Source organism: Procambarus clarkii, chromosome 62, assembly GCF_040958095.1.
Source record: "Procambarus clarkii isolate CNS0578487 chromosome 62, FALCON_Pclarkii_2.0, whole genome shotgun sequence".
NCBI lineage: Eukaryota > Metazoa > Arthropoda > Malacostraca > Decapoda > Cambaridae > Procambarus > Procambarus clarkii.
Window position 1 is genome coordinate 29285193 of NC_091211.1, and position 26610 is coordinate 29311802.

Sequence of the window (26610 nt, forward strand, 5' to 3'; positions counted from 1 at the left end):
CTGAAAGAGAAAACTTGCTGCTCTAGGGTCTCTTGTGGTGTCAATGAGCTTGGAACCAAGATCCTTAAGAAACCTTCTTGCACTCTCACCCCATGGGCCTAGGGTCTCAGACCCTATTGGAACGAAATTGTACCTTTGATCTAATTGCCTGTACTTGACTGACTTTTGTTTTTCTCTGTGTGTCTCTGTGTTTTTCTCTATATATATATATATATATATATATATATATATATATATATATATATATATATATATATATAATGGAGGTGCGAAAGTGATGTGTGAAAGTGAGAGAGGTGTGTGAGAAGCAGGAGAACACCGCCCACGACAACAGGGCTGGGAACAAGCCCAACAAGGACAAGTCACATACAAGGCCGCCAATCGGAGAACAGCAACACGAAATGAACGCAAAATGGTAAAAAGATCAATTGAGAAAGGTAAGTGAAGGGTTGGAGAACATTACACAATATATTTGAGGCCCAGGTGCATGCCGACCCAGCCTGGAACTCCTCACCTAAAGATGTAAGAGGCGAAACAGAACATTCGAGAACTAAGCAACAAAGATCGTATAGAAAATGACATGATTACAGAACAAGGAGAGGCTGAGGGAGGTACACCTCGCTACACTTGAAGACATGGAGTCCACCACACATGACACCACAGTCTCATACATACTAGACATGTATCATATAATACATATCAGACACAAGGTCAGTAATGGAGGGATGTTTAGCGCCAGACCACATCCAACAAGGCGACGTTAAAGTACACTACAAGACCACATGTCTCCAGGTTGTTAGATAAAACGGTTGTACCCTACAGATAGTTACAAATGGATTAGACGAAGAGTCGAGAGGTACACAACAAAACTTTCAAGCGGAGCTATGAGAGGAGGCGGGAGATTGGCAGTGACTGCTTTAAACATACACACATACATTTAGGTGCGTGCATTTAAACACACACACACACACACACACACACACACACACACACACACACACACACACACACACACACACACACACACACACACACACACACGGTTGAGAGGCGGGACCAAAGAGCCAGAGCTCAACCCCCGCAAACACAACTAGGTGAGTACACACACACACACCTACCTACCTTTGTCCTTCTCTGTGTACACTGAGTGAAGAACTCAGCAAGAGAGTCCAGGAGGTCTTCACAATAGAGCAAGGGGAGGTCCCTGAACTAAGAGGGGGCGGCGATAAATGAAAGAGACTTGGAAGATACTGAAATTACCAGAGATGAGGTTAGGAGGCATCTGCTTGATCTAGAAGTGACTGAGGCTGTTGGACCTGATGGAATCTCACGATGGATGCTAAACGAGGGGGCAGAAGCACTTTGCGTGCCACTATCTATGGTGTATAACAAGGCACTGAAAACGGGAGACCTACCAGAGAGTCGGAAGACAGCTAATGTAGTCCCAATTTACAAAAAGGGTGATAGGCAAGAGTCCTAAACTACAGGTCGGTGTCCTTAACTTGTATACCTTGCAAGGTGATGGAGAAGATCGTGAGAAAAAGCCTGGTAGCACATCTGGAGAGAAGGAACTTTGTAACACGTCACCAGCATGGGTTCAGGGATGGCAAGTCGTGTTTCACAGGTTAATAGAATTCTATGGCCAAGCAAAAAGCATTAAGCAGGAACGAGAACGATGGGGAGACTGCATTTTTTTGGACTGTCAGAAAGCTTTTGACACAGTACCCCATAAGAGACTTGCATAAGTTGGAGAAACAAGCTGGAGTAAGTGGCAAGGTGCCCCTAGTGGATAAGGGAGCACCTAAAACAACAGGAAGCTGAGTTACTGTGAGGGGTGAGACCTCAGACTGGCATGATGTCACCAGCGGAGTCCCACAGGGCTCTGTACTCGGACCTATCCTGTTTCCTGATATAAGTGATTGATCTTCCAGAAGGTATAGACTCATTCCTATTAATGCTTGTTGATTATGCTAAAATTATGAGAAGGATTAAGGCAGAGGACAGCAAGAGACTACAGAGTGACCTGGGCAGACTGAAGGAATGGTCCAACAAATGGCTACTAGAGTTTAATTCGAGCAAGTGCAAAGTGATGAAGATAGGCGTAAGGAACAAGAGGACAAATACAAGGTACTAGCTGGGAGAGGAAATCCTTCAGGATTCAGGATATCAACCCCCCCCCCCAGAAAGATCTGGGGGGGGGGGTTGATATCACACCAGACCTGTCCCTTGAAGCCCACATCAAAAGTATAACATCAGCGGCGTTTGCAAGGCTGGCGAACATAAGAACTGCCTTCAGAAACTTGTGTAAGAAATCATTCAGAACCTTGTAGAAATCAAACGTCAGACCAATACTGGAATATGCGGTTCCAGCATCAAGCCCACAATTAGTCAAACACAAAACGAAATTAGAAAAGGTTCAGAGGTATGCCACCAGGCTAGTCCCCGAGCCGAGAGGAGTGAGCTATGAGGAAAAATTACTGGAACTGAACCTCACGACACTGAAAGACAGAACAGTTAGGGGAGACATGATCACCACCTACAAAATTCTCAGAGGAATTGACAGGGTAGATAAAGATAAACTATTCAACACGGGTGGAATACGAACAAGGGGACACACGTGGAAACCGAGCATCCAAATGAGCCACAGGGACGTTAGAAAGAACTGTTCCAGTGTCAGAATAGTTAGCATATGGAATGCATTAGGCAGTGATGTGGCGGAGGCTGACTCCAAACACAGTTTCAAGTGTAGATATGATAGAGCCCAGTAGGCTAACGAACCTGTACACCAGTTGATTGACAGTTGAGAGGCGGGACCAAAGAGCCAGAGCTCAACCCCCACAAGCACAACACGGTGAGAACAACTAGGCAAGTACAGGTGAGCTACACCATGTCTGACAATAACATTAAGATAATAACAGTGAACATAAAATGATAATATGGTGTGAGGTGTGAGCCGGATGTTACAGTGGCCGCTGTAACATCCGGCCGGCGGCACTCCCTCTAATCCTTTATTATATATACAACATACAGCTTGTATGTGTCATACTCATCCTTCACAGTTGTGGAGGTGTGGGCGGCCAGCCACTGTGGGAGGGGTGTGGGCGGCCAGCCACTGTGGGAGGGGTGTGGGCGGCCAGCCACTGTGGGAGTGGTGAGGGCGGCCAGCCACTGTGGGACTGGTGTGGGCGGCCAGCCACTGTGGGAGTGGTGAGGGAGGGCGGCCAGCCACTGTGGGACTGGTGTGGGCGGCCAGCCACTGTGGGAGTGGTGTGGGCGGCCAGCCACTGTGGGAGTGGTGTGGGCGGCCAGCCACTGTGGGAGTGGTGTGGGCGGCCAGCCACTGTGGGAGGGGTGTGGGCGGCCAGCCACTGTGGGAGTGGTGTGGGCGGCCAGCCACTGTGGGAGGGGTGTGGGCGGCCAGCCACTGTGGGAGGGGTGTGGGCGGCCAGATACTGTGGGAGGGGTGTGGGCGGCCAGCCACTGTGGGAGTGGTGAGGGCGGCCAGCCACTGTGGCAGCAGCTGGGTGGTGGTGGTGGAGGTGCTCGCCCACATGTACTCCCCTGTAGTTGCTTGCAGAGTCGAGCTCGAGCCCCTAAGCCCCGCCCCGTGAACTATGAGTGGTGATATGAGATGACCGTTAGTGTGTACACACACACACACACACACACACATGCGCTAGTTGGGTCGTGAGGCCTTTAGGTATTTTATAGTTTAATGTAATGAGTATTCTCACACTGTTCTTACAAAAGTGTGCACTGAGAAAGCGTCAACAACTTTTTCCTCTTAATTCATTCAATTTATTTTGTATTGAAAACGTTCCTGGTGACATTTGTAATACATTTGGGTCTCCATTCTCCAACTATGTCCTTTGGTTGTAAAAAGTCTTCGATTCGAACAATGTGTGTGTGCTTAGTCAGTTCCCTTAGACTGTTGTTACGACGGTGGTCTAGTTCCCGCACTCTGTCTTCATAGCTCAGGACCCTTAGCTCAGGACCGAGCCTTCTTGTGTATCTTTGAACCTCTGTATCGTTTTGTGTTGTACTCCTTTAGTGGGAGTTACTGTCACAGTCTGGGGTGACAACATTAATGTAGAACCTGGAGCATTTCTGGTGTGTTGCAGCTTGAGGTAATACACGCTCAACACGCTCAACACTCTCAATACGCTCAACACGCTCAATACACTCAACACGCTCAATACACTCAACACGCTCAACACGCTCAACACACTCAACACGCTCAACACGCTCAATACACTCAACACGCTCAACACGCTCAATACACTCAACACACTCAATACACTCAACACGCTCAACACACTCAACACACTCAACACGCTCAACACGCTCAACACGCTCAACACACTCAACACGCTCAACACGCTCAGTACACTCAACACGCTCAACACGCTCAACACACTCAACACGCTCAACACGCTCAATACACTCAACACGCTCAACACGCTCAATACACTCAACACACTCAATACACTCAACACGCTCAACACGCTCAACACACTCAACACACTCAACACGCTCAACACGCTCAACACGCTCAACACGCTCAACACACTCAACACGCTCAACACGCTCAGTACACTCAACACGCTCAACACGCTCAACACACTCAACACGCTCAACACGCTCAATACACTCAACACACTCAACACGCTCAACACACTCAACACGCTCAACACGCTCAACACACTCAACACACTCAACACGCTCAACACACTCAACACGCTCAACACACTCAACACACTCAACACGCTCAACACGCTCAATACACTCAACACACTCAACACAACACGCTCAACACACTCAACACGCTCAACACACTCAACACGCTCAACACGCTCAACACACTCAACACGCTCAACACACTCAACACGCTCAACACACTCAACACGCTCAACACGCTCAACACGCTCAACACGCTCAACACACTCAACACGCTCAACACGCTCAACACGCTCAACACGCTCAACACGCTCAACACGCTCAACACACTCAACACGCTCAATACGCTCAACACGCTCAACACGCTCAACACGCTCAACACACTCAACACGCTCAACACGCTCAACACACTCAACACGCTCAACACGCTCAACACGCTCAACACACTCAACACGCTCAACACGCTCAACACGCTCAACACACTCAACACGCTCAACACGCTCAACACACTCAACACACTCAACACGCTCAACACGCTCAACACACTCAACACACTCAACACACTCAACACGCTCAACACGCTCAACACGCTCAACACACTCAACACACTCAACACACTCAACACACTCAACACGCTCAACACGCTCAACACACTCAACACACTCAACACACTCAACACACTCAACACGCTCAACACGCTCAACACGCTCAACACGCTCAACACACTCAACACACTCAACACACTCAACACACTCAACACGCTCAACACGCTCAACACGCTCAACACACTCAACACGCTCAACACGCTCAACACGCTCAACACGCTCAACACACTCAACACGCTCAACACGCTCAACACACTCAACACGCTCAACACGCTCAACACACTCAACACACTCAACACACTCAACACGCTCAACACGCTCAACACACTCAACACGCTCAACACGCTCAACACACTCAACACACTCAACACGCTCAACACGCTCAACACGCTCAACACGCTCAACACACTCAACACGCTCAACACACTCAACACGCTCAACACACTCAACACGCTCAACACACTCAACACACTCAACACGCTCAACACACTCAACACACTCAACACGCTCAACACGCTCAACACGCTCAACACACTCAACACGCTCAACACACTCAACACGCTCAACACGCTCAACACGCTCAACACGCTCAACACGCTCAACACGCTCAACACGCTCAACACGCTCAACACACTCAACACGCTCAACACGCTCAACACGCTCAACACACTCAACACGCTCAACACGCTCCCAACAACCACACAGGGAGATGCATCCAATTTGTGTTCACTCAATCACCCTCGGACCTCACAATCTCCCCACGTTATTACCCCCCCCCCCCACACACACACACACACCAAATGGCTAGATAATGGGTGCGACCAGCCCCCCCACACTCGCCACCCCACACTCGCCACCCCACACTCACCACCCCACACTCACCACCCCACACTCACCACCCCACACTCGCCACCCCCACACTCGCCACCCCACACTCACCACCCCACACTCACCACACCACACTCGCCACCCCCACACTCACCACCCCCACACTCACCACCCCACACTCACCACCCCACACTCACCACCCCACACTCACCACCCCACACTCACCACCCCACACTCACCACACCACACTCACCACCCCACACTCACCACCCCACACTCACCACCCCACACTCGCCACCCCCACACTCACCACCCCCACACTCGCCACCCCACACTCGCCACCCCACACTCACCACCCCACACTCGCCACCCCACACTCACCACCCCACACTCACCACCCCACACTCGCCACCCCACACTCGCCACCCACACACTCACCACCCCACACTCGCCACCCCACACTCGCCACCCCCACACTCGCCACCCCACACTCACCACCCCACACTCACCACACCACACTCACCACCCCACACTCGCCACCCCCACACTCACCACCCCACACTCACCACCCCACACTCACCACACCACACTCACCACCCCACACTCACCACCCCACACTCACCACCCCACACTCACCACCCCCACACTCACCACCCCCACACTCGCCACCCCACACTCACCACCCCACACTCACCACCCCACACTCGCCACCCCACACTCACCACCCCACACTCGCCACCCCACACTCACCACCCACACACTCACCACCCCACACTCACCACCCCACACTCACCACCCCACACTCACCACCCCACACTCACCACCCCACACTCACCACCCCACACTCACCACCCCCACACTCACCACCCCCACACTCACCACACCACACTCGCCACCCCACACTCACCACCCCACACTCACCACCCCACACTCACCACACCACACTCGCCACCCCACACTCGCCACCCCCACACTCACCACACCACACTCGCCACCCCACACTCACCACCCCACACTCACCACACCACACTCGCCACCCCACACTCGCCACCCCCACACTCGCCACCCCACACTCACCACACCACACTCACCACCCCACACTCACCACCCCCACACTCGCCACCCCACACTCACCACACCACACTCACCACCCCACACTCGCCACCCCACACTCACCACACCACACTCACCACCCCACACTCACCACACCACACTCGCCACCCCACACTCACCACACCACACTCGCCACCCCACACTCGCCACCCCCACACTCGCCACCCCACACTCACCACACCACACTCACCACCCCACACTCGCCACCCCACACTCACCACACCACACTCACCACCCCACACTCACCACCCCCACACTCACCACCCCACACTCGCCACCCCACACTCACCACACCACACTCACCACCCCACACTCGCCACCCCACACTCACCACACCACACTCACCACCCCACACTCGCCACCCCACACTCGCCACCCCACACTCACCACCCCACACTCGCCACCCCCACACTCGCCACCCCACACTCGCCACCCCACACTCGCCACCCCACACTCACCACCCCACACTCACCACACCACACTCACCACCCCACACTCGCCACCCCCACACTCACCACCCCACACTCACCACCCCACACTCACCACCCCCACACTCACCACCCCACACTCACCACACCACACTCACCACCCCACACTCGCCACCCCCACACTCACCACCCCACACTCACCACACCACACTCACCACCCCACACTCGCCACCCCCACACTCACCACCCCACACTCACCACCCCACACTCACCACCCCACACTCACCACCCCACACTCACCACCCCACACTCGCCACCCCACACTCACCACCCCACACTCACCACACCACACTCACCACCCCACACTCGCCACCCCCACACTCACCACCCCACACTCACCACCCCACACTCACCACCCCACACTCACCACCCCACACTCACCACCCCACACTCACCACCCCACACTCACCACCCCACACTCACCACCCCACACTCGCCACCCCCACACTCACCACCCCACACTCACCACCCCACACTCACCACCCCCACACTCACCACCCCACACTCACCACACCACACTCACCACCCCACACTCGCCACCCCCACACTCACCACCCCACACTCACCACACCACACTCACCACCCCACACTCGCCACCCCCACACTCACCACCCCACACTCACCACCCCACACTCACCACCCCACACTCACCACCCCACACTCACCACCCCACACTCACCACCCCACACTCACCACACCACACTCACCACACCACACTCACCACCCCACACCACACTCACCACCCCACACTCACCACCCCACACTCACCACACCACACTCACCACCCCACACTCGCCACCCCCACACTCACCACCCCACACTCACCACACCACACTCACCACCCCACACTCGCCACCCCCACACTCACCACCCCACACTCACCACCCCACACTCACCACCCCACACTCACCACCCCACACTCACCACCCCACACTCACCACCCCACACTCACCACCCCACACTCACCACCCCACACTCACCACCCCACACCACAAAGTATCCCTGCACGGGCGTGAAGCCAAAATGTTGCCACAGTTCTGGTAATGAGAAGATGCTCCAGCGTGTACGGCTCAGGCCCATATTACACCACAAAACATAACCGCGCAAATATCAAATTCTGCTTCAAGGCTAAGAAACAACTTAAAAAAATATATAATTGGGAATTGTTCTCAAGAAACAGGGACGAAGACGGCCAGAGTGGAGCAGAGTGAGAGGAAGTGTGACAGTGAGGCAGGGTGACGGGGTAGTGTTGGCCAGATGGAACACACACACACACACACACACACACACACACACACACACACACACACAAGAGGCATGTGTGGGGACTGCAAGTTGCCGGCCAAACCCGCCCATCCACCTGACACATCTCGAACCACTGTTGCGGTAAATGGATCCTGTGACCGGCCTCTCGCCCAGGATTGGATCCCATTTGGGCTCTTCCCCCCCGCCTCCCCCCCTCCCCCCCCCCCCCCCCACCACCAAGAAGCGGCCCCAGCGGTCCATCACAGCTGGGAGGCGCTCACACAAGCTGCCTCGTGGTCACCCTTACATCACCCTCCAATACTCACCTCTCCATCTTCTCTCTAATATTTTCAACACATTTAAGCAATAAAATATTGATATACCACTAAATGCATGACTTATAGAGTGTAGGATGCATAGTATATATTAGGTATCCCGCGCTACCTCGGGTAAACCGCGGGATACCTAATATACCGCGGGATACCAGTTATAGATTTCTACGAATATCTGATATACTATTAGCTTCTAAATATACCGCTGTATACCTGATATAGCCAAGGGTTCTCTCTGTGTATTGCCGCGTGTCATGATGGTAGAGCTCCGGCACCCAGAGAGCCCCAGGCTGACCCGTGGCAGTAGAGGAGACTAACCAGAGCACCCGTGAAGGGACCTCACCAACACCACCTCCGAGGATGACCTCAGTGACAACCACCAAGTACCTTATCCCGATAACTGGAGTATGAGATCCCCCCGTGCTCCTGGGGGCCCCGTGCTCCTGGGGGGCCCCCTGTGGTCCTGGGGGGCCCGTGGTCCTGGGGGCCCGTGCTCCTGGGGGTCCGTGTCTCGAAGGATGAGGCTCTGGGTACTGAACACTCGCCAGGAAATGAAAGTGCAAGTGCTTGGACATTATACTCTAAACAACCAGATTACACACATCTTGTTGATACATTGAATTAGTCTTTTGAGAGAGAGAGAGAGGGGGGGGGGGAGGGAGAGAGAGAGGGGGGGGGAGGGGGGGAGAAAACTGAAATTAAATTATAATGGTAATGGAACAGGACAGAAGCAGACAGGTTCACCACAAACAACAATGGAGTATGCGAGGAACTCAATAAGAAGTTCCAGGACAAATATTCTCAATAGAGCCAGGGAAAGTTCGTGAACCAAGAGAGGGAATATCTAACCAGGCACCACTACAGGAGTTTGAGATTACCAGCGGGGAGGTAAGGAACTATTTGCTCGAGTTACATGTGGCAAAAGCTGTTGGCCCAGACGGAATCTCAACGTGGATGCTAACAGAGGGAGCAGAAGCACTGTGCCTTCCCCTCTCAATGGTGTATTACAAATTACTGGTAACAGGTGAACAGCCAACAATTTGGAAGACGGTTAATGTAATCCCGATATACAAGGGTGACAGGTAGGAGGCACTGAACTACAGGCCAGTGTCCCTAGACTACATACTATGCAAGGTGATGAAGAAGAAAACTAGAAGAACATCTGGAGAGAAGGAACTTTGTAACACATCACCAGCATGGGTTCAGGGATGGCAAATCATCCATCACAGGGTTAATAGAATTCTATGACCGGGCGACACAAGTCAGGCAAGGAAGAAGGGGCTGGGCAGACTGCGAATCTTTGGATGGCCAGAAAGCCTTTGACAGAGTATCCCATCAGCGAGTAGTGTACAACTGGAAATGCAGGTAGGGGTGAAAGGGAAGGTACTCCACTGGATAAGGGAGTACCTAAGTATCAGAAGACAGCGAGTGACTGTGAGGGGTGAGGTCTCAGACTGGCAAGGTGTTACCAATGGAGTCCCACAGGGCTCAGTCCTCGGTCCTATCCTGATTCTGATCAATGTAAATAATCTCCCAGAGAGAATACACTCCTTCCTCCCAATGTTTGCTGATGATGCAAGAATTATGAGGAGGATTAAGACAGGAAGATAGCAAGAGGCTACAAGATGACCTTGGCAACTTGTAGGAATGGCTCAACGAATTGCTATTAGCTTAATTCCAGTAAATATAAAGTAATGAAGGTAGGTGGAGGGAGGAGGCCAGACACGGGATACCGAATGGAAGACGAACTCCTGAAGCCCACATAAAAAAGCATATCATCAGCGGTGTATGCGAGGCTGGCTAACACCAGAAAGACCTTAAGAAATTTGTGTAAGAAATCATTTAGAACTTTGTTCTCCACATATGTAAGACTAATCACGGAGTACGCAGCTCCAGTATTGTGTCCATACCTTGTGAAAGATAAAACGAGGTTGGACAAGGTTCAAAGGTACGCCACAAGACTAGTCATAAAACTTTGAGGTATCATTTATGAAAAAAGGCTGTGTGAATTGCACCTCACGTCGTTGGAGGATACAAGAGTAAGGGGAGACATGATTACCACATAAAAAATTCTCAGGCGAATTCACAGGGTAGATGAAAACAGACTGTTTAACTCGGGTGGTACTCACACAAGGGGACACAGGTGGAAACCGAGTACCCAAATGAGCCACGCAGACATTAGAAAGATTTTTTTCAGTGTCAGAGTTAAGAAATAGAATGCATTATGAAGTGATGTGGTGGAGGCAGACTCCATACATGGTTTCAAAAGTAGATATGACAGAGCCCAGTAGACATAGGAACTAGTACACCAGTTGACCGAATGTTAAGAGGCGGGACCAAAGAGTGGAAGATCAACCCCCGCTGGCACAACTAGGTGAGCACAGCACAAAACAAACTGGAAAACAAATACATTGTCACCGGAGCGGGACAATAACAAGACAAAACCCCAACATTGTCACCGGAGCGGGACAATAACAAGACAAAACCCCAACATTGTCACCGGAGCGGGTCAATAACAAGACAAAACCCCAACATTGTCACCGGAGCGGGACAATAACAAGACAAAACCCCAACATTGTCACCGGAGCGGGACAATAACAAGACAAAACCCCAACATTGTCACCGGAGCGGGTCAATAACAAGACAAAACCCCAACATTGTCACCGGAGCGGGTCAATAACTAGACAAAACCCCAACATTGTCACCGGAGCGGGTCAATAACAAGACAAAACCCCAACATTGTCACCGGAGCGGGTCAATAACAAGACAAAACCCCAACATTGTCACCGGAGCGGGACAATAACAAGACAAAACCCCAACATTGTCACCGGAGCGGGACAATAACAAGACAAAACCCCAACATTGTCACCGGAGCGGGTCAATAACAAGACAAAACCCCAACATTGTCACCGGAGCGGGTCAATAACAAGACAAAACCCCAACATTGTCACCGGAGCGGGACAATAACAAGACAAAACCCCAACATTGTCACCGGAGCGGGACAATAACAAGACAAAACCCCAACATTGTCACCGGAGCGGGACAATAACAAGACAAAACCCCAACATTGTCACCGGAGCGGGTCAATAACAAGACAAAACCCCAACATTGTCACCGGAGCGGGACAATAACAAGACAAAACCCCAACATTGTCACCGGAGCGGGTCAATAACAAGACAAAACCCCAACATTGTCACCGGAGCGGGACAATAACAAGACAAAACCCCAACATTGTCACCGGAGCGGGTCAATAACAAGACAAAACCCCAACATTGTCACCGGAGCGGGTCAATAACAAGACAAAACCCCAACATTGTCACCGGAGCGGGACAATAACAAGACAAAACCCCAACATTGTCACCGGAGCGGGACAATAACAAGACAAAATCCCAACATTGTCACCGGAGCGGGACAATAACAAGACAAAACCCCAACATTGTCACCGGAGCGGGTCAATAACAAGACAAAATCCCAACATTGTCACCGGAGCGGGACAATAACAAGACAAAACCCCAACATTGTCACCGGAGCGGGACAATAACAAGACAAAATCCCAACATTAACTCTTGTAATCACGTATAGACAATGAACATTTAGTGGGAGTAATTGTGGGAGGGACGTGGACACCGAGGGGGAGAGAGGGAGGGAGAGAGGGAGGGAGGGAGGGAGAGAGGGAGGGAAGGAGGGAGAGAGGGAGGGAGGGAAGGAGGGAGGGAAGGGAGAGGGAGGGAGGGAAGGAGGGAGGGAAGGAGGGAGGGAAGGAGGGAGGGAAGGAGGGAGGGAAGGAGGGAGGGAAGGGAGAGGGAGGGAGGGAAGGAGGGAGGGAAGGAGGGAGGGAGAGAGGGAGGGAAGAAGGGAGAGAGGGAGGGAAGGAGGGAGAGAGGGAGGGAGGGAGGGAGGGAGGGAGGGAGGGAAAGAGGGAGGGAAGGAGGGAGGGAAGGAGGGAGAGGGAGGGAGGGAAGGAGGGAGGGAAGGGAGAGGGAGGGAGGGAAGGAGGGAGGGAAGGAGGGAGGGAAGGAGGGAGGGAAGGAGGGAGGGAAGGAGGGAGAGGGAGAGAGGGAAGGAGGGAGGGAAGGGAGAGGGAGGGAGGGAAGGAGGGAGGGAAGGAGGGAGGGAAGGAGGGAGGGAAGGAGGGAGGGAAGGAGGGAGAGGGAGAGAGGGAAGGAGGGAGGGAAGGGAGAGGGAGGGAGGGAAGGAGGGAGGGAAGGAGGGAGAGAGGGAGGGAAGGAGGGAGAGAGGGAGGGAAGAAGGGAGAGAGGGAGGGAAGGAGGGAGAGAGGGAGGGAGGGAAGGAGGGAGGGAGGGAGGGAGGGGAGGGAGGGAGGGAGGGAGGGAGGGAGGGAAGGAGGGAGAGGGGAGGGGGGGAAGGAGGGAGGGAAGGGAGAGGGAGGGAGGGAAGGAGGGAGGGAAGGAGGGAGGGAATGAGGGAGGGAATGAGGGAGGGAATGAGGGAGGGAGAGAGGGAGGGAAGGAGGGAGACCGGGATGGAGGGAAGGAGGGAGGGAATGAGGGAGGGAATGAGGGAGGGAGAGAGGGAGGGAAGGAGGGAGACCGGGATGGAGGGAAGGAGGGAGGGAGACCGGGATGGAGGGAAGGAGGGAGGGATATGGTATGAACAACATGGCCACACTGGATATACCTGGACTTCCTCACAGTGGAGGAGGAGAAGTATTCAAGTTGGTGAAGGAGTACCTCTCAGAAGGAAAACAGAGTCGGTGCGAGAGCCAATCCAGTTTTTATTATGTGACAACTACTTGACAGTGGATATTAATCACTTCACATCAATGATTTCAGATTAAGTCAAACTAATAAACAGACTCAGAAGAAACTGGGATTGCAATACCCTGTAAGGAAAACTTGACACTCCAGAGGTGGTCGAATAAATGGCTTTAAGACTTTAACTCAGCTAAATGCAATGAGAATACAAACAGGAACAAGAAGTCCGCTATAAAACATACCGTGAGGGGGATCACCTAGCAGTAAATAGGTACCTGGGAGTTAGACAGCTGCTACGGGCTGCTTCCTGGGAATGTGTACCAAAAAGGAGGCCTGGTCGAGGACCGGGCCGCGAAGACGCTAAGCCCCGAAATCACTTCAAGATAACATGACAGCAACAAAATTCCAACGGGACTTGACCAAGCAGATAACGAAGCAGTGTTTAAAGCTGGGAAATTCAGAACGAAGATCATGTACAGAAACTAGACGCAAATGAGTCACATAAACGCTAGACAGAATTGAGTTAAGAGTCGCCAACCATTTAAATAGATGAAGCTGAATCAATACACAATTATAAATGTGATAAGAAAAACGTGGTAGCGGTTGGGCCGTGAACCGAGGCTAGACCAAGGCGGCACGTGTAGGGTAGTGGAGCAAGGCGGCACGTGTAGGGTAGTGGAGCAAGGCGGCACGTGTAGGGAAGTGGGGCAAGGCGGCACGTGTAGGGAAGAGGAGCAAGGCGGCACGTGTAGGGGAGAGGAGCAAGGCGGCACGTGTAGGGGAGAGGAGCAAGGCGGCACGTGTAGGGGAGAGGGGCAAGGCGGCACGTGTAGGGAAGAGGGGCAAGGCGGCACGTGTAGGGAAGAGGGGCAAGGCGGCACGTGTAGGGGAGAGGGGCAAGGCGGCACGTGTAGGGGAGAGGAGCAAGGCGGCACGTGTAGGGAAGAGGGGCAAGGCGGCACGTGTAGGGAAGAGGAGCAAGGCGGCACGTGTAGGGAAGAGGGGCAAGGCGGCACGTGTAGGGAAGAGGGGCAAGGCGGCACGTGTAGGGAAGAGGGGCAAGGCGGCACGTGTAGGGAAGAGGGGCAAGGCGGCACGTGTAGGGAAGAGGGGCAAGCCGGCACGTGTAGGGGAGAGGGGCAAGGCGGCACGTGTAGGGGAGAGGGGCAAGGCGGCACGTGTAGGGGAGAGGGGCAAGGCGGCACGTGTAGGGGAGAGGAGCAAGGCGGCACATGTAGGGTAGTGGAGCAAGGCGGCACGTGTAGGGGAGAGGGGCAAGGCGGCACGTGTAGGGAAGAGGGGCAAGGCGGCACGTGTAGGGTAGTGGAGCAAGGCGGCACGTGTAGGGAAGAGGGGCAAGGCGGCACGTGTAGGGTAGTGGAGCAAGGCGGCACGTGTAGGGGAGAGGATCAAGGCGGCACGTGTAGGGAAGAGGGGCAAGGCGGCACGTGTAGGGAAGAGGGGCAAGGCGGCACGTGTAGGGTAGTGGAGCAAGGCGGCACGTGTAGGGAAGAGGGGCAAGGCGGCACATGTAGGGTAGTGGAGCAAGGCGGCACGTGTAGGGAAGAGGGGCAAGGCGGCACGTGTAGGGAAGAGGGGCAAGGCGGCACGTGTAGGGGAGAGGAGCAAGGCGGCACGTGTAGGGAAGAGGGGCAAGGCGGCACGTGTAGGGGAGAGGAGCAAGGCGGCACGTGTAGGGGAGAGGGCTCCTGACAGCTGGGTGGACAGCGCCTCGGATTCGTAGTCCTGAGGTTCCGGGTTCGATCCTCGGTGGAGGCGGAGACAAATGGGTAACATGTTTCTTTCACCCTAATGCTTCTGTTACCTAGCAGTAAATAGGTACCTGGGAATTAGCTGCTGCGGGCGGCTTCCTGGGGGTGGAGGCCTGGTCAAGGACTGGACCGCGGGGACACTAAGCCCCGAAATTATCTCAAGATAACCTCAAGAAGATAACCTCAAGAGAGGAGCAAGGCGGCACGTGTAGGGAAGAGGGGCAAGGCGGCACGTGTAGGGAAGAGGGGCAAGGCGGCACGTGTAGGGAAGAGGGGCAAGGCGGCACGTGTAGGGAAGAGGGGCAAGGCGGCACGTGTAGGGAAGAGGGGCAAGGCGGCACGTGTAGGGAAGAGGGGCAAGGCGGCACGTGTAGGGAAGAGGGGCAAGGCGGCACGTGTAGGGGAGAGGAGCAAGGCGGCACGTGTAGGGGAGAGGAGCAAGGCGGCACGTGTAGGGAAGAGGGGCAAGGCGGCACATGTAGGGTAGTGGAGCAAGGCGGCACGTGTAGGGAAGAGGGGCAAGGCGGCACGTGTAGGGAAGAGGGGCAAGGCGGCACGTGTAGGGAAGAGGGGCAAGGCGGCACGTGTAGGGAAGAGGGGCAAGGCGGCACGTGTAGGGAAGAGGGGCAAGGCGGCACGTGTAGGGAAGAGGGGCAAGGCGGCACGTGTAGGGAAGAGGGGCAAGGCGGCACGTGTAGGGGAGAGGAGCAAGGCGGCACGTGTAGGGGAGAGGAGCAAGGCGGCACGTGTAGGGGAGAGGGGCAAGGCGGCACGTGTAGGGAAGAGGGGCAAGGCGGCACGTGTAGGGAAGAGGGGCAAGGAGGCACGTGTAGGGAAGAGGGGCAAGGCGGCACGTGTAGGGGAGAGGGGCAAGGCGGCACGTGTAGGGGAGAGGGGCAAGGCGGCACGTGTAGGGAAGAGGGGCAAGGCGGCACGTGTAGGGAAGAGGGGCAAGGCGGCACGTGTAGGGGAGAGGAGCAAGGCGGCACGTGTAGGGGAGAGGAGCAAGGCGGCACGTGTAGGGGAGAGGGGCAAGGCGGCACATGTAGGGTAGTGGAGCAAGGCGGCACGTGTAGGAAAGAGGGGCAAGGCGGCACATGTAGGGAAGAGGGGCAAGGCGGCACGTGTAGGGAAGAGGGGCAAGGCGGCACATGTAGGGAAGAGGGGCAAGGCGGCACGTGTAGGGAAGAGGGGCAAGGCGGCACATGTAGGGAAGAGGGGCAAGGCGGCACGTGTAGGGAAGAGGGGCAAGGCGGCACATGTAGGGTAGTGGAGCAAGGTGAGCACACACACTCTGGCCGCCCTCTGCACAAACTCACAACACACTCCCCAAATTACCATTTCCAACACATAAAACTGTCAAACTACGACACTAAAGCCCCGGAGAGGGAGGGAGGATAGGAATGGGAGAGAGGGGAGATGGGGAGGGGGGGAGAGGGAGGGGGGGTGAGGGAGAGGGAAAGGTAGGAGGGAGGGGAAAGGAAAAAGCAAAAATTTGCAACCCCATCTCGAGGGAATTGCCAGGTGGTGCTGCTTCAAGTGTTGCCCTCATGTGCAACACTTGCCTTAAGTGTGAGCACTTACATCTTTCCACCACTCTAATTTACCACCTACCTACATTATATATATATATATATATATATATATATATATATATATATATATATATATATATATATATATATATATATATATATATATATATATATATATGTATATATATATATATATATATATATATATATATATATATATATATATATATATATGTATATATATATATATGTATATATATATATATATATATATATATATATATATATATATATATATATGTATATATATATATATATATATATATATATATATATATATATTATATAATGCATGTAATGTCTGTACATTCCTCTCTGGCCAAATGACAGGAGGAAATTAATGATATTGTCCAATTTCCCGTCACCTGTCCAGGCACGACAGACACCCCGACGGTCCTTAATACACTGTTCACCGTCGCTGTTCTCACCAACCACCTTGTTGCCTCCAGCCTTCACTACTGTGTGTGTGGTATGTTCACTACTGTGTGTGTGGTATGTTTGTCTGTTCATGGTATGCCGAGTTTTTTTGCATGTGATTGATTCAGTACGGTGTACAGGTAGGGCTGGGTACGTGATGTACTCAGTACGGTGTACAGGTAGGGCTGAGTACGCGATGTACTCAGTGCGGTGTACAGGTAGGGCTGAGTACACAATGTACTCAGTGCGGTGTACAGGTAGGGCTGAGTACGCGATGTACTTAGTGCGGTGTACAGGTAGGGCTGAGTACGTGATGTACTCAGTGCGGTGTAAGAGTGCGGACGAGTTCCTCCACCCACCACATTCACCAGGGCACTAGGAGACTCGAACCATGAACCCAGGCGTGTGTGAGGCCGGAGCGCCATCGCCGTGTGATGGGTTGTGTTACGAGGAAGGGCTGACCAGCTCTGCACTAGCAGCAGCTCCCGCTAACAGTGTCCAAATTGTGTTCTGGGACAAACGAGGCTCTGAAATTTCTCTTCCATTCTCCACAAAGCAACACTTAACACCAACATACCATACGTGTGTTCACACATGATGTTCAGATGAACACATATGTTCATGACTAAGTTCGGGAGAAGAACAGAGGTGTTCACGAGTAAGGTGTGATGGGTTAATTATGAACATAATTATCTGGACGATGAACAAACAAGAATTTTTGTGGTTTTAATATTTTCGAAGAGTAAAGTTGTCCATCAATCATGGTTTTCAACATGATTTTTTTTTGTTATCAGAAAATTGATGTACATATATGTAGGTGAGCATGTAGTTGTTTATGTAATGGTGGTGGCGGGGTGGGGGGGGGGCCTGCTGCTGGCACCAAGTACCTTGTGTCAGGTACTTGGTGCGTACCTTAGCTTGTGTAAGGTACCATATGGTACCTTAAGGTACCTTGTGTAAGGCGTCCTTGAAGGTGTGGAGTACCTTAGCGTCACGTGGTCCAAGTCTCTCCGGAGGGGTTCACACCCCCGTCACACATCACTGTTAGCAGTGTGCACCTGTGAACATGTGTACAACCTGTGTACCTGTGTGTGTCCAGCTTGTGTATAGTGTCCCTGTATCTCGTGCTACAAGTGTATCTCCTCCGCTTCTCCTCTCCATATATACCATCCTCACAAGTCACAGGTCTACTATCTACTACGACTCTCATACTGAACTCTAGTCCTCAAGAGCTGGTGTGTAAAGCGTTCTCAAGGAGTTCATATTTAGCTTCTTAAAAGTTGTTGTTATATCGGCTAGCTTTGCATATAGCTGCTGCCTTTGTCACAGGTATATGGTGTTTCTTCCTCACGATCTAAAGTGTCCTTATGGTCTCTCTCTTCTCATTTGCTCCTTCTGATACAGTTGCACTTGCTGGTAGGTAAGTCTCGGGCGCCCACGCCAGGTGTTCCGCCACACACCTGCCCCACACTGCTGTAACTCCGCCACACACCTGCCCCACACTACTGTAACTCCGCCACACACCTGCCCCACACTGCTGTAACTCCGCCACTACCCACCTAGATGACACAACTTGATATTACATGATAGAACTAAAATCTCAGTATGACTCTTGAGAGTCACTTTCTGGGCGGGTTAACGGGATAGTTGATGCGTGTACTCAGGTCGTGGACGGCCTCCGTCCATGCAACTCCGTCCCTTCCTAGCCTCGCTCTGCCTGTCACCTCGAACACAATAATCTGCAATTATTGTAACGACAATCCAGTCGTTACGTGGCCGGCCTACCTCTCCTGTGGCCGGCCCACCTCTCCTGTGGCCGGCCCACCTCTCCTGTGGCCGGCCCACCTCTCCTGTGGCCGGCCCACCTCTCCTGTGGCCGGCCCACCTCTCCTGTGGCCGGCCTACCTCTCCTGTGGCCGGCCCACCTCTCCTGTGGCCGGCCTACCTCTCCTGTGGCAGGCCCACCTCTACTACTGTGACGTGGCCGGCCCACCTCTACTACGGTGACGGCCCACCTCTTTCCTTGACTTTCCCATCCTCCTGCTCCTCCTCCTAACTCCCCCCCCTTAAGCACCGCCACACACACACACACAGACACACAGACAGACACAGACAGACAGACAGAGACAGACAGAGACAGACAGACAGACAGACAGACAGACAGACAGACAGACAGACAGACAGACAGACAGACAGACAGACAGACAGACAGACAGACAGACACACACACACACACACCCTCCCTCGGGGCCAAGAGTATCCATCTCCTGTTTAATTAAAACCTGCCCAGATGGATTTCTTTCATGTCCCATAAAACTCAGCAAATAGACAAAGTTGGCGCTTGTCTGGGAACAGTTTTGATATTCTCGTGCCGCCAAGAGGCGACCTGAGTGGTGGACACATTAATGGTCTTGTTAGGGAGAGTCATGCCACACGTGTTGACACATGCTGACACATACTTGCCACAAACTACAGGGGAGAATGACACATAGTTCACAGCCTCCAGTGAAGAACTGATACAATGCAGATGATGAGTCACAATAACGTGGCTGAAATATGTTGACCAGACCACACACTAGAAAATGACGGGACGACGACGTTTCGGTCCGTCCTGGACCATTCTCGACTTGAGAATGGTCCAGGACGGACCGAAACGTCGTCGTCCCTTCACCTTCTAGTGTGTGTTGTGGTCAAGTGATACAATATTCTTGAATTACCCGTGTACCACATCACAGCAATTATAGTAATAAGATCTTAGGTCAAACATCACGGTCAAAGAACTAGAGGCGCAGCGGAAGCTGTTCAATGTTCACAATGTGTGTGAACATAATGTTGAAGTCATTGTTCACACATACCTTCCAGGCATGTAGTGAGTGCATACAGCATCACATGAGTGGATGAGGTACCATGTGAGTGGATGAGGTACCATGTGAGTGGATGAGGTACCATATGAGTGGATGAGGTACCATATGAGAGTACGATATAAGCTCCCACGGTTATGGAGATGTTAGTTTTCTGTAGTATACCAAGATACCCTTCATGACCCTGTAGTATACCAACATACCCTTCAGCAACCCTGGGGGTGAGAGAAGTTAATATATGCAAAATAGAAACTCATGATGTGAATGAGAAAGAACTGAGACACATAAAGGAGTCTCCCTGTGAGTGGACACTGAGGAAGACAATGAGAGCGAGCACGCCAAATGAGGAGAGGGACTCGCCTCATGAATATCACAATGGTAATGAGGTTGGTGAGAATGGTGGCAAGCAAACAAGGGAGGGGAATGGGGAGGCGCTCCCCAATGGGTGTGTTGACGTGTGGGAAAAGGGTGACACAATTTGGGGCCGTGTGCAGGGGAGAAGCCCAAGTGGAACTGGGCGAAGGAGAAGATGAAAAGTACAAGAAGGTTGAAGAGTACAAGAAGACAATAGGATCCAAACACACACAGAGATCACACTAACGTGATGCATGAAATGAACAAATTTACCCTGTCTTTTACCCTGTCGTAGCTCCGTCGATTAAGGCAGTGTCTGGGATGCTCCCGGACGCAGGTTCGAATCCTCGTCACGGCCCTTGTGGATTTGTTAATAGGATCCAAAACCTGTACTGGCGTGATCACCAGGGGCCAGATTCACGAAAGCACTTACACAAGCACTTACGAACGAGTACATCTTTCCTCAATCTTTGACGGCTTTGGTTACATTTATTAAACAGTTTACAAGCATGAAAACTTGACAATTAACTGTTGTTATTGTTATAAACAGCCTCCTGGTGCTTCGGAGCTCATTAACTGTTTAATAATTGGAAACAAAGCCGCCAAAGATTGAGAAAAGATGTACAGGCTCGTAAGTGCTTGCGTAAGTGCTTTCGTGAATCCGGCTCTAGGGCATTAAAGTCACCTCACACACCTCCGGCCTATCGTACATAAACCTCAAAATTACACATCTCATTTTCCTTAGGATAGGTTAGGATGGGGTTAGGTTAGGTTGGGTTAGATTAAGTTAGGATAAGGTTGGTTGGGTTGGAGTTGTTTATGATGATGTAAGGAGGTACTTATTTTGTGCAGGTGTTGAACACAAGTGACCTACAGACCAGTATCACTGGCAAGCATCTGCTGTAAGGTACTCTAAAGGATAATATGGATAAGACTAGATCAACAACTGAAGAGGATCAGATATGTAAACAAACACCAACTTGCCTTCACGGAGATCTTGCCTAACAACTTACTGGAGTTCTATGACAAAGTAACAAATATAAGAAAAGACGGAGGTATTTCTGTCAAAAATCTTGTACCACAGTTCCAGATAAGACACTTGTGCTACAACTTGAGAGCCAGAGAGGACGGAGTGTCAGAGAGGGATCAGAGTGTCAGAGTGAGGGGCGAGAAGTGAGACAGGCGGAGACAGCAAGCGGAATACTAAGGGATCGGTGTTGGGACCCATACGATCTCAGTAATATTAATGACTTACGTGCGTTGAACCCTGAATGTCGGTGATTGTAGATGACGCAAAGTTAACGAGAAGAGTCAGGACAGCTGCTCAATATAACATTCTCCAAGATGACTTAATCAAGGTGCAGAGTTGACCGAAAAATGGCTACTGGAGTTCAACACCAGCAAGTACAAGGTGATGGTAAAGTGGAAAGGAGCCAGGAGACCAAAAGGACAGCACGAATGACGTGAAACTACCTCCGTATAACGACGAGAGAAAAAGCACTGGGAGAAATCAACACCAAACTACCTCCGGACACTCGTTAAGAATAATGTTAGCAGAAACACTAGAAAAAACTCAAAACATCATTCAGGAAGATAACTAAGAAGACATTTAGATCACTGTGTGCCACCTACATGAGACCAGGTTTAAAGAATGTTGCTCCATCATGGAGGCCCCACCTTAAAAAAAAACTAACTCGAAAACGTTCAGAACTTTGCAACAAGGCTCCATCCAGAATTGAGAAGCATAGGGAATGAAGACAGGCTGAAGGAACTAAACCTAACAAGGCAAGGAAAGAGGAGAGGGGGACATGATAGAGACGTATAAAATACGTATGAGCTTGACAGTGGGGAAAAAGAGGAATTGTTCACAATAAATACCACTAGAAGGCGAGGGCATGGATGGAAGTTTGAGACAAAGACGAGTCGTAGAGATGGAGATATTAACACGTTTTATTTTAGCGTATGAGTTGTGGGATAATGGATTGAACTAAAGGAGCAGGTTGTGGCAGCGAACTCTGTTCATAACTTGAAACTTGGATATGTTACGGAAACCTAACACATCCACGTTTCAGGATAACATATCAGGAGTCATTCCATTAAACAGCCGGCTGATAGAAAAGCGGTGTCTAAGAGCTAATGCTCGATCCTGTAGGCACACACACACGCACACACACACACACACGCACACACACACACACACGCACACACACACACACACACGCACACACACACACACACACACACCATCGCCTGCTCACAAATATGTTCATCGTTCGTCACCTCACCATAAAACACCTCACACGAGGCTAGGATGATCTAGCGACGGTCAACTACCAAGCGGGAACACCGTCAGTGGCCAACAACCAAACAAAGGAGACAGTGATCACTTCCAGGGTACACACACTCTTGAAGGTGAACTGTGACGCCGCACCCCCTCCCCCCTCCAACCCGCTCACCCGCCCCCCCCCCCACTCCTACCCGCAGACCGCACCCCCTCCCCCCTCCAACCCGCTCACCCGCCCCCCCCCCACTCCTACCCGCAGACCGCACTCCCCCCCCCCCCACGCCAGCACTGGTCAGCGGGTGGGCGCCTGGTGGCTGAGTGGATAGCACTCAGTACTCGTAATGCTGTGTACCTGAGTTTAATCCCCGGCGATGGAGGAGAACAAAGGCGTATAGTTTTTTCACCCTTGAGCCCTTGTTACCTAGCAGTAAATACGTAACTGGGAGTTAGACAGCTGTTACGGGCTGCTTCCTGTGTGTGTGTGTGTGTGTGTGTGTGTGTGTGTGTGTGTGTGTGTGTGTGTGTGTGTGTGTGTGTGTGTGTGTGTGTAGGGGGGGGGGCGACGGCAGGGTTCAAGGTGATATGTCGATTAGGTTCCACAGATCACAGCCGAGAGAGCCGTGTTCAAGGGGGAGTGGCCTTGCCATCTTCTTCGGCTATATTTAGTACAGGATTCCCAGGGATGGGGGGGGGGAGGGGGGCTACACCCCCCTCCCCGTCGGTGTTTAAAGTGATGGTTGGGGGGGGGGGGTGACCGGCGCCTGTGTCGGCCTCCCTCCTGTGTTGTCACGCCCAGTGACGTGCTGGGTAGTGAGGCACTCTGCCTCACCTGGCACCCTGCCTCACTTGGCACCCTGCCTCACTTGGCACCCTGCCTCACCTGGCACTCTGCCTCACTTGGCACCCTGCCTCACTTGGCACCCTGCCTCACCTGGCACTGCCTCAGTTGGCAGTGTGGGACCCCACCACTACTGGTCCCACATGGACCAGTACGAATCTTGATAATCTTGCACGTGTCAGTGTTAAATTCCAATAGCCATCACCTTCCATTAAGTGTGGGTGCACTCTCCTCACCTGGATGCGCCTCCTCAGTTGAACATTAGCTCGTTATCTTTGCACTTTCAGCACTCGGTGATTATTGCAATAATTATCTTAATACACGAAACATCTGATATGTCTTGCAACTGCGGATTGAGTTTGCTTCACCAACTTACCTTTAACCTGTTTCATTTATTTACGATAAACTTTCTGCCTTGTGTGCTACCTTATTCAATCTTGTGTTGATGATATCCTCATAATGCACCCAGAGTCTGCCAGTGCAGACCGCTTATCACATGCCTCTGTATGACTAACCATCCTGTGTGATGGGGATTTTTTAGCATCACCTAGTTAGCTTTTTTGACACACTGTACTCCACTTCATATAGTCTAGGGCAGCTGCACTAATGCACATGTACCTCATGTATTAATAAAAAAAAATAAAAAAAATCTGCCTTGTGTGTGACGCATCTGCGTCTCCACTGTCCACTAACGTCTAGTCGTTCCACTTTTTAACATTATAATTATTGGTTGTTTACCCAAGTTGTAGATGCGACTTAAATTGTTGCGGGTGGGAACATACCTGCAGCCTGTGGTACCCTCTCTGTGACCCACTGTTTCCTGTCTGTAAGGTATGCCCATAAATACATCAACATCTGCCCAAATATCACACCTTGCCTTTCTATATTTATTTATGTATTTATTTATTTATATACAAGAAGGTACATTGGGTTTGTGAGAATACATAACATAGTATTTACAATCTTGTAAAGCCACTAGTACGCGCAGCGTTTCTGGCAGGTCCTTAATCTAACAGATAATTTTAAGTAGGTAAATTCTAGCAAAATTTATAAAATGATAACAAATACATTGAAGAAAAAAAAATATTATTCTTTTATATTATTCACTATATTATTCCTGTATTATGCACTAAGTTTAGGGGGAAAGTATCAAATTATCTTTGATAATTAAGGACATTACAATCTAGGTCACACCCCATTTGTCTGACTGCATGCTGGCAACACTGTCATAGACCTGTGACATGTCTGTCAGGCATGATCTTACGATGGTAACACTGCGCTACTCTCTGTCTCAAGGTATTCACAACACCTTGAGTGAGCGACTGATGTTGGTGTTGCGTCTTGTGAGTCTGTAACACTGTGTTTAGGGCACCGAGGTTATCGAGAACTGTGCGTATGGAGCCTTAAGGTATGTACTCACTTAGTTGTGCTTGCGGGGGTTGAACTCTGGCGCTTTAGTCCCGCCTCTCAACCGTCAATCAACTGATGTACAGGTTCCTGAGCCTACTGGGCTCTATCATATCTACACTTGAAACTGTGTATGGAGTCAGCCTCCACCACATCACTGCTTAATACATTCGATTTGTCAACTACTCTGACACTAAAAAAGTTCTTTCTAATATCTCTGTGGCTCATTTGGGCACTCAGTTTCCACCTGTGTCCCCTAGTGCGTGTGCCCCTTGTGTTAAATAGCCTGTCATTATCTACCCCTATCAATTCCTTTAAGAATCTTGTATGTGGTGATCGCGTGCATGTGTGCGTGCGTATGTTCGTGCGTGACCCGGTCTTTAACTCTCATTGTCACTCCTCCCCGTCCCCCCATCCTTCACTAACTGGTTCACACAACTCAGTCAGCGGTTGACCACATTGATTGTGGGTTGTGAGGGTGCAGAGTGTGGACCACACTGCCCCACGAGTGAGAGTGGCGGCCATCTTCCTCCCATTATGGGCACACCCGCCCTCACCTGTGACCACGTGCTCCAGTCCTCACACCTGTGACCACGTGCTCCAGTCCTCACACCTGTGACCACGTGCTCCAGTCCTCACACCCGTGACCACGTGCTCCAGTCCTCACACCTGCGGCCTCACCTCCACCCTCGTGTCTCAACACCTGTAGCAAGTATCCTTCACAGCTTGTGCTCACTGCTCACCACAACAGTCTTATCTCCTTTTCCTCTCAAGTGCTCTTCCTCCTCCCCCCCTTCTCTCCTACCCAGCTGTCTCCCCGCCCCCCCCCCCCTCGGCCCAATTTGGAACCGTTCTGGGTCCTCTTTAAATTGACCTTGGCCCTCCCCCCCCCCTGGCCCTGTTCCTCCTCCTCCTCCTCCTCACCACTCTGGACGCGTCCTGCTCTCTCTCCCTTTAAATCCCATCTTGTTACACAATAATGAGAACGCTCACTCCCTTCCCAGCAAGCTCTCACTTTGTTTGTTGTGTGTATGTGTGAGTGTGTGTGTGAGTGTGTGTGTGAGTGTGTGTGTGTGTGT

General features: G+C 51.7%; 1 protein-coding gene across 1 annotated transcript in view; it reads left to right on the forward strand.

Annotated features, from left to right (window-relative positions):
* The first annotated feature begins 412 nt into the window (after positions 1-412).
* The window catches only part of LOC138354382 (proline-rich protein 36-like), a 38246-nt gene continuing 12048 nt past the window's right edge, over positions 413-26610 (forward strand). The window contains exons 1-3 of the mRNA XM_069308561.1: positions 413-437; positions 1932-2101; positions 4593-6044. Of these exons, the coding sequence (XP_069164662.1) occupies positions 413-437; positions 1932-2101; positions 4593-6044 (1647 nt within the window). The remainder of the gene's footprint in view (positions 438-1931; positions 2102-4592; positions 6045-26610) is intronic.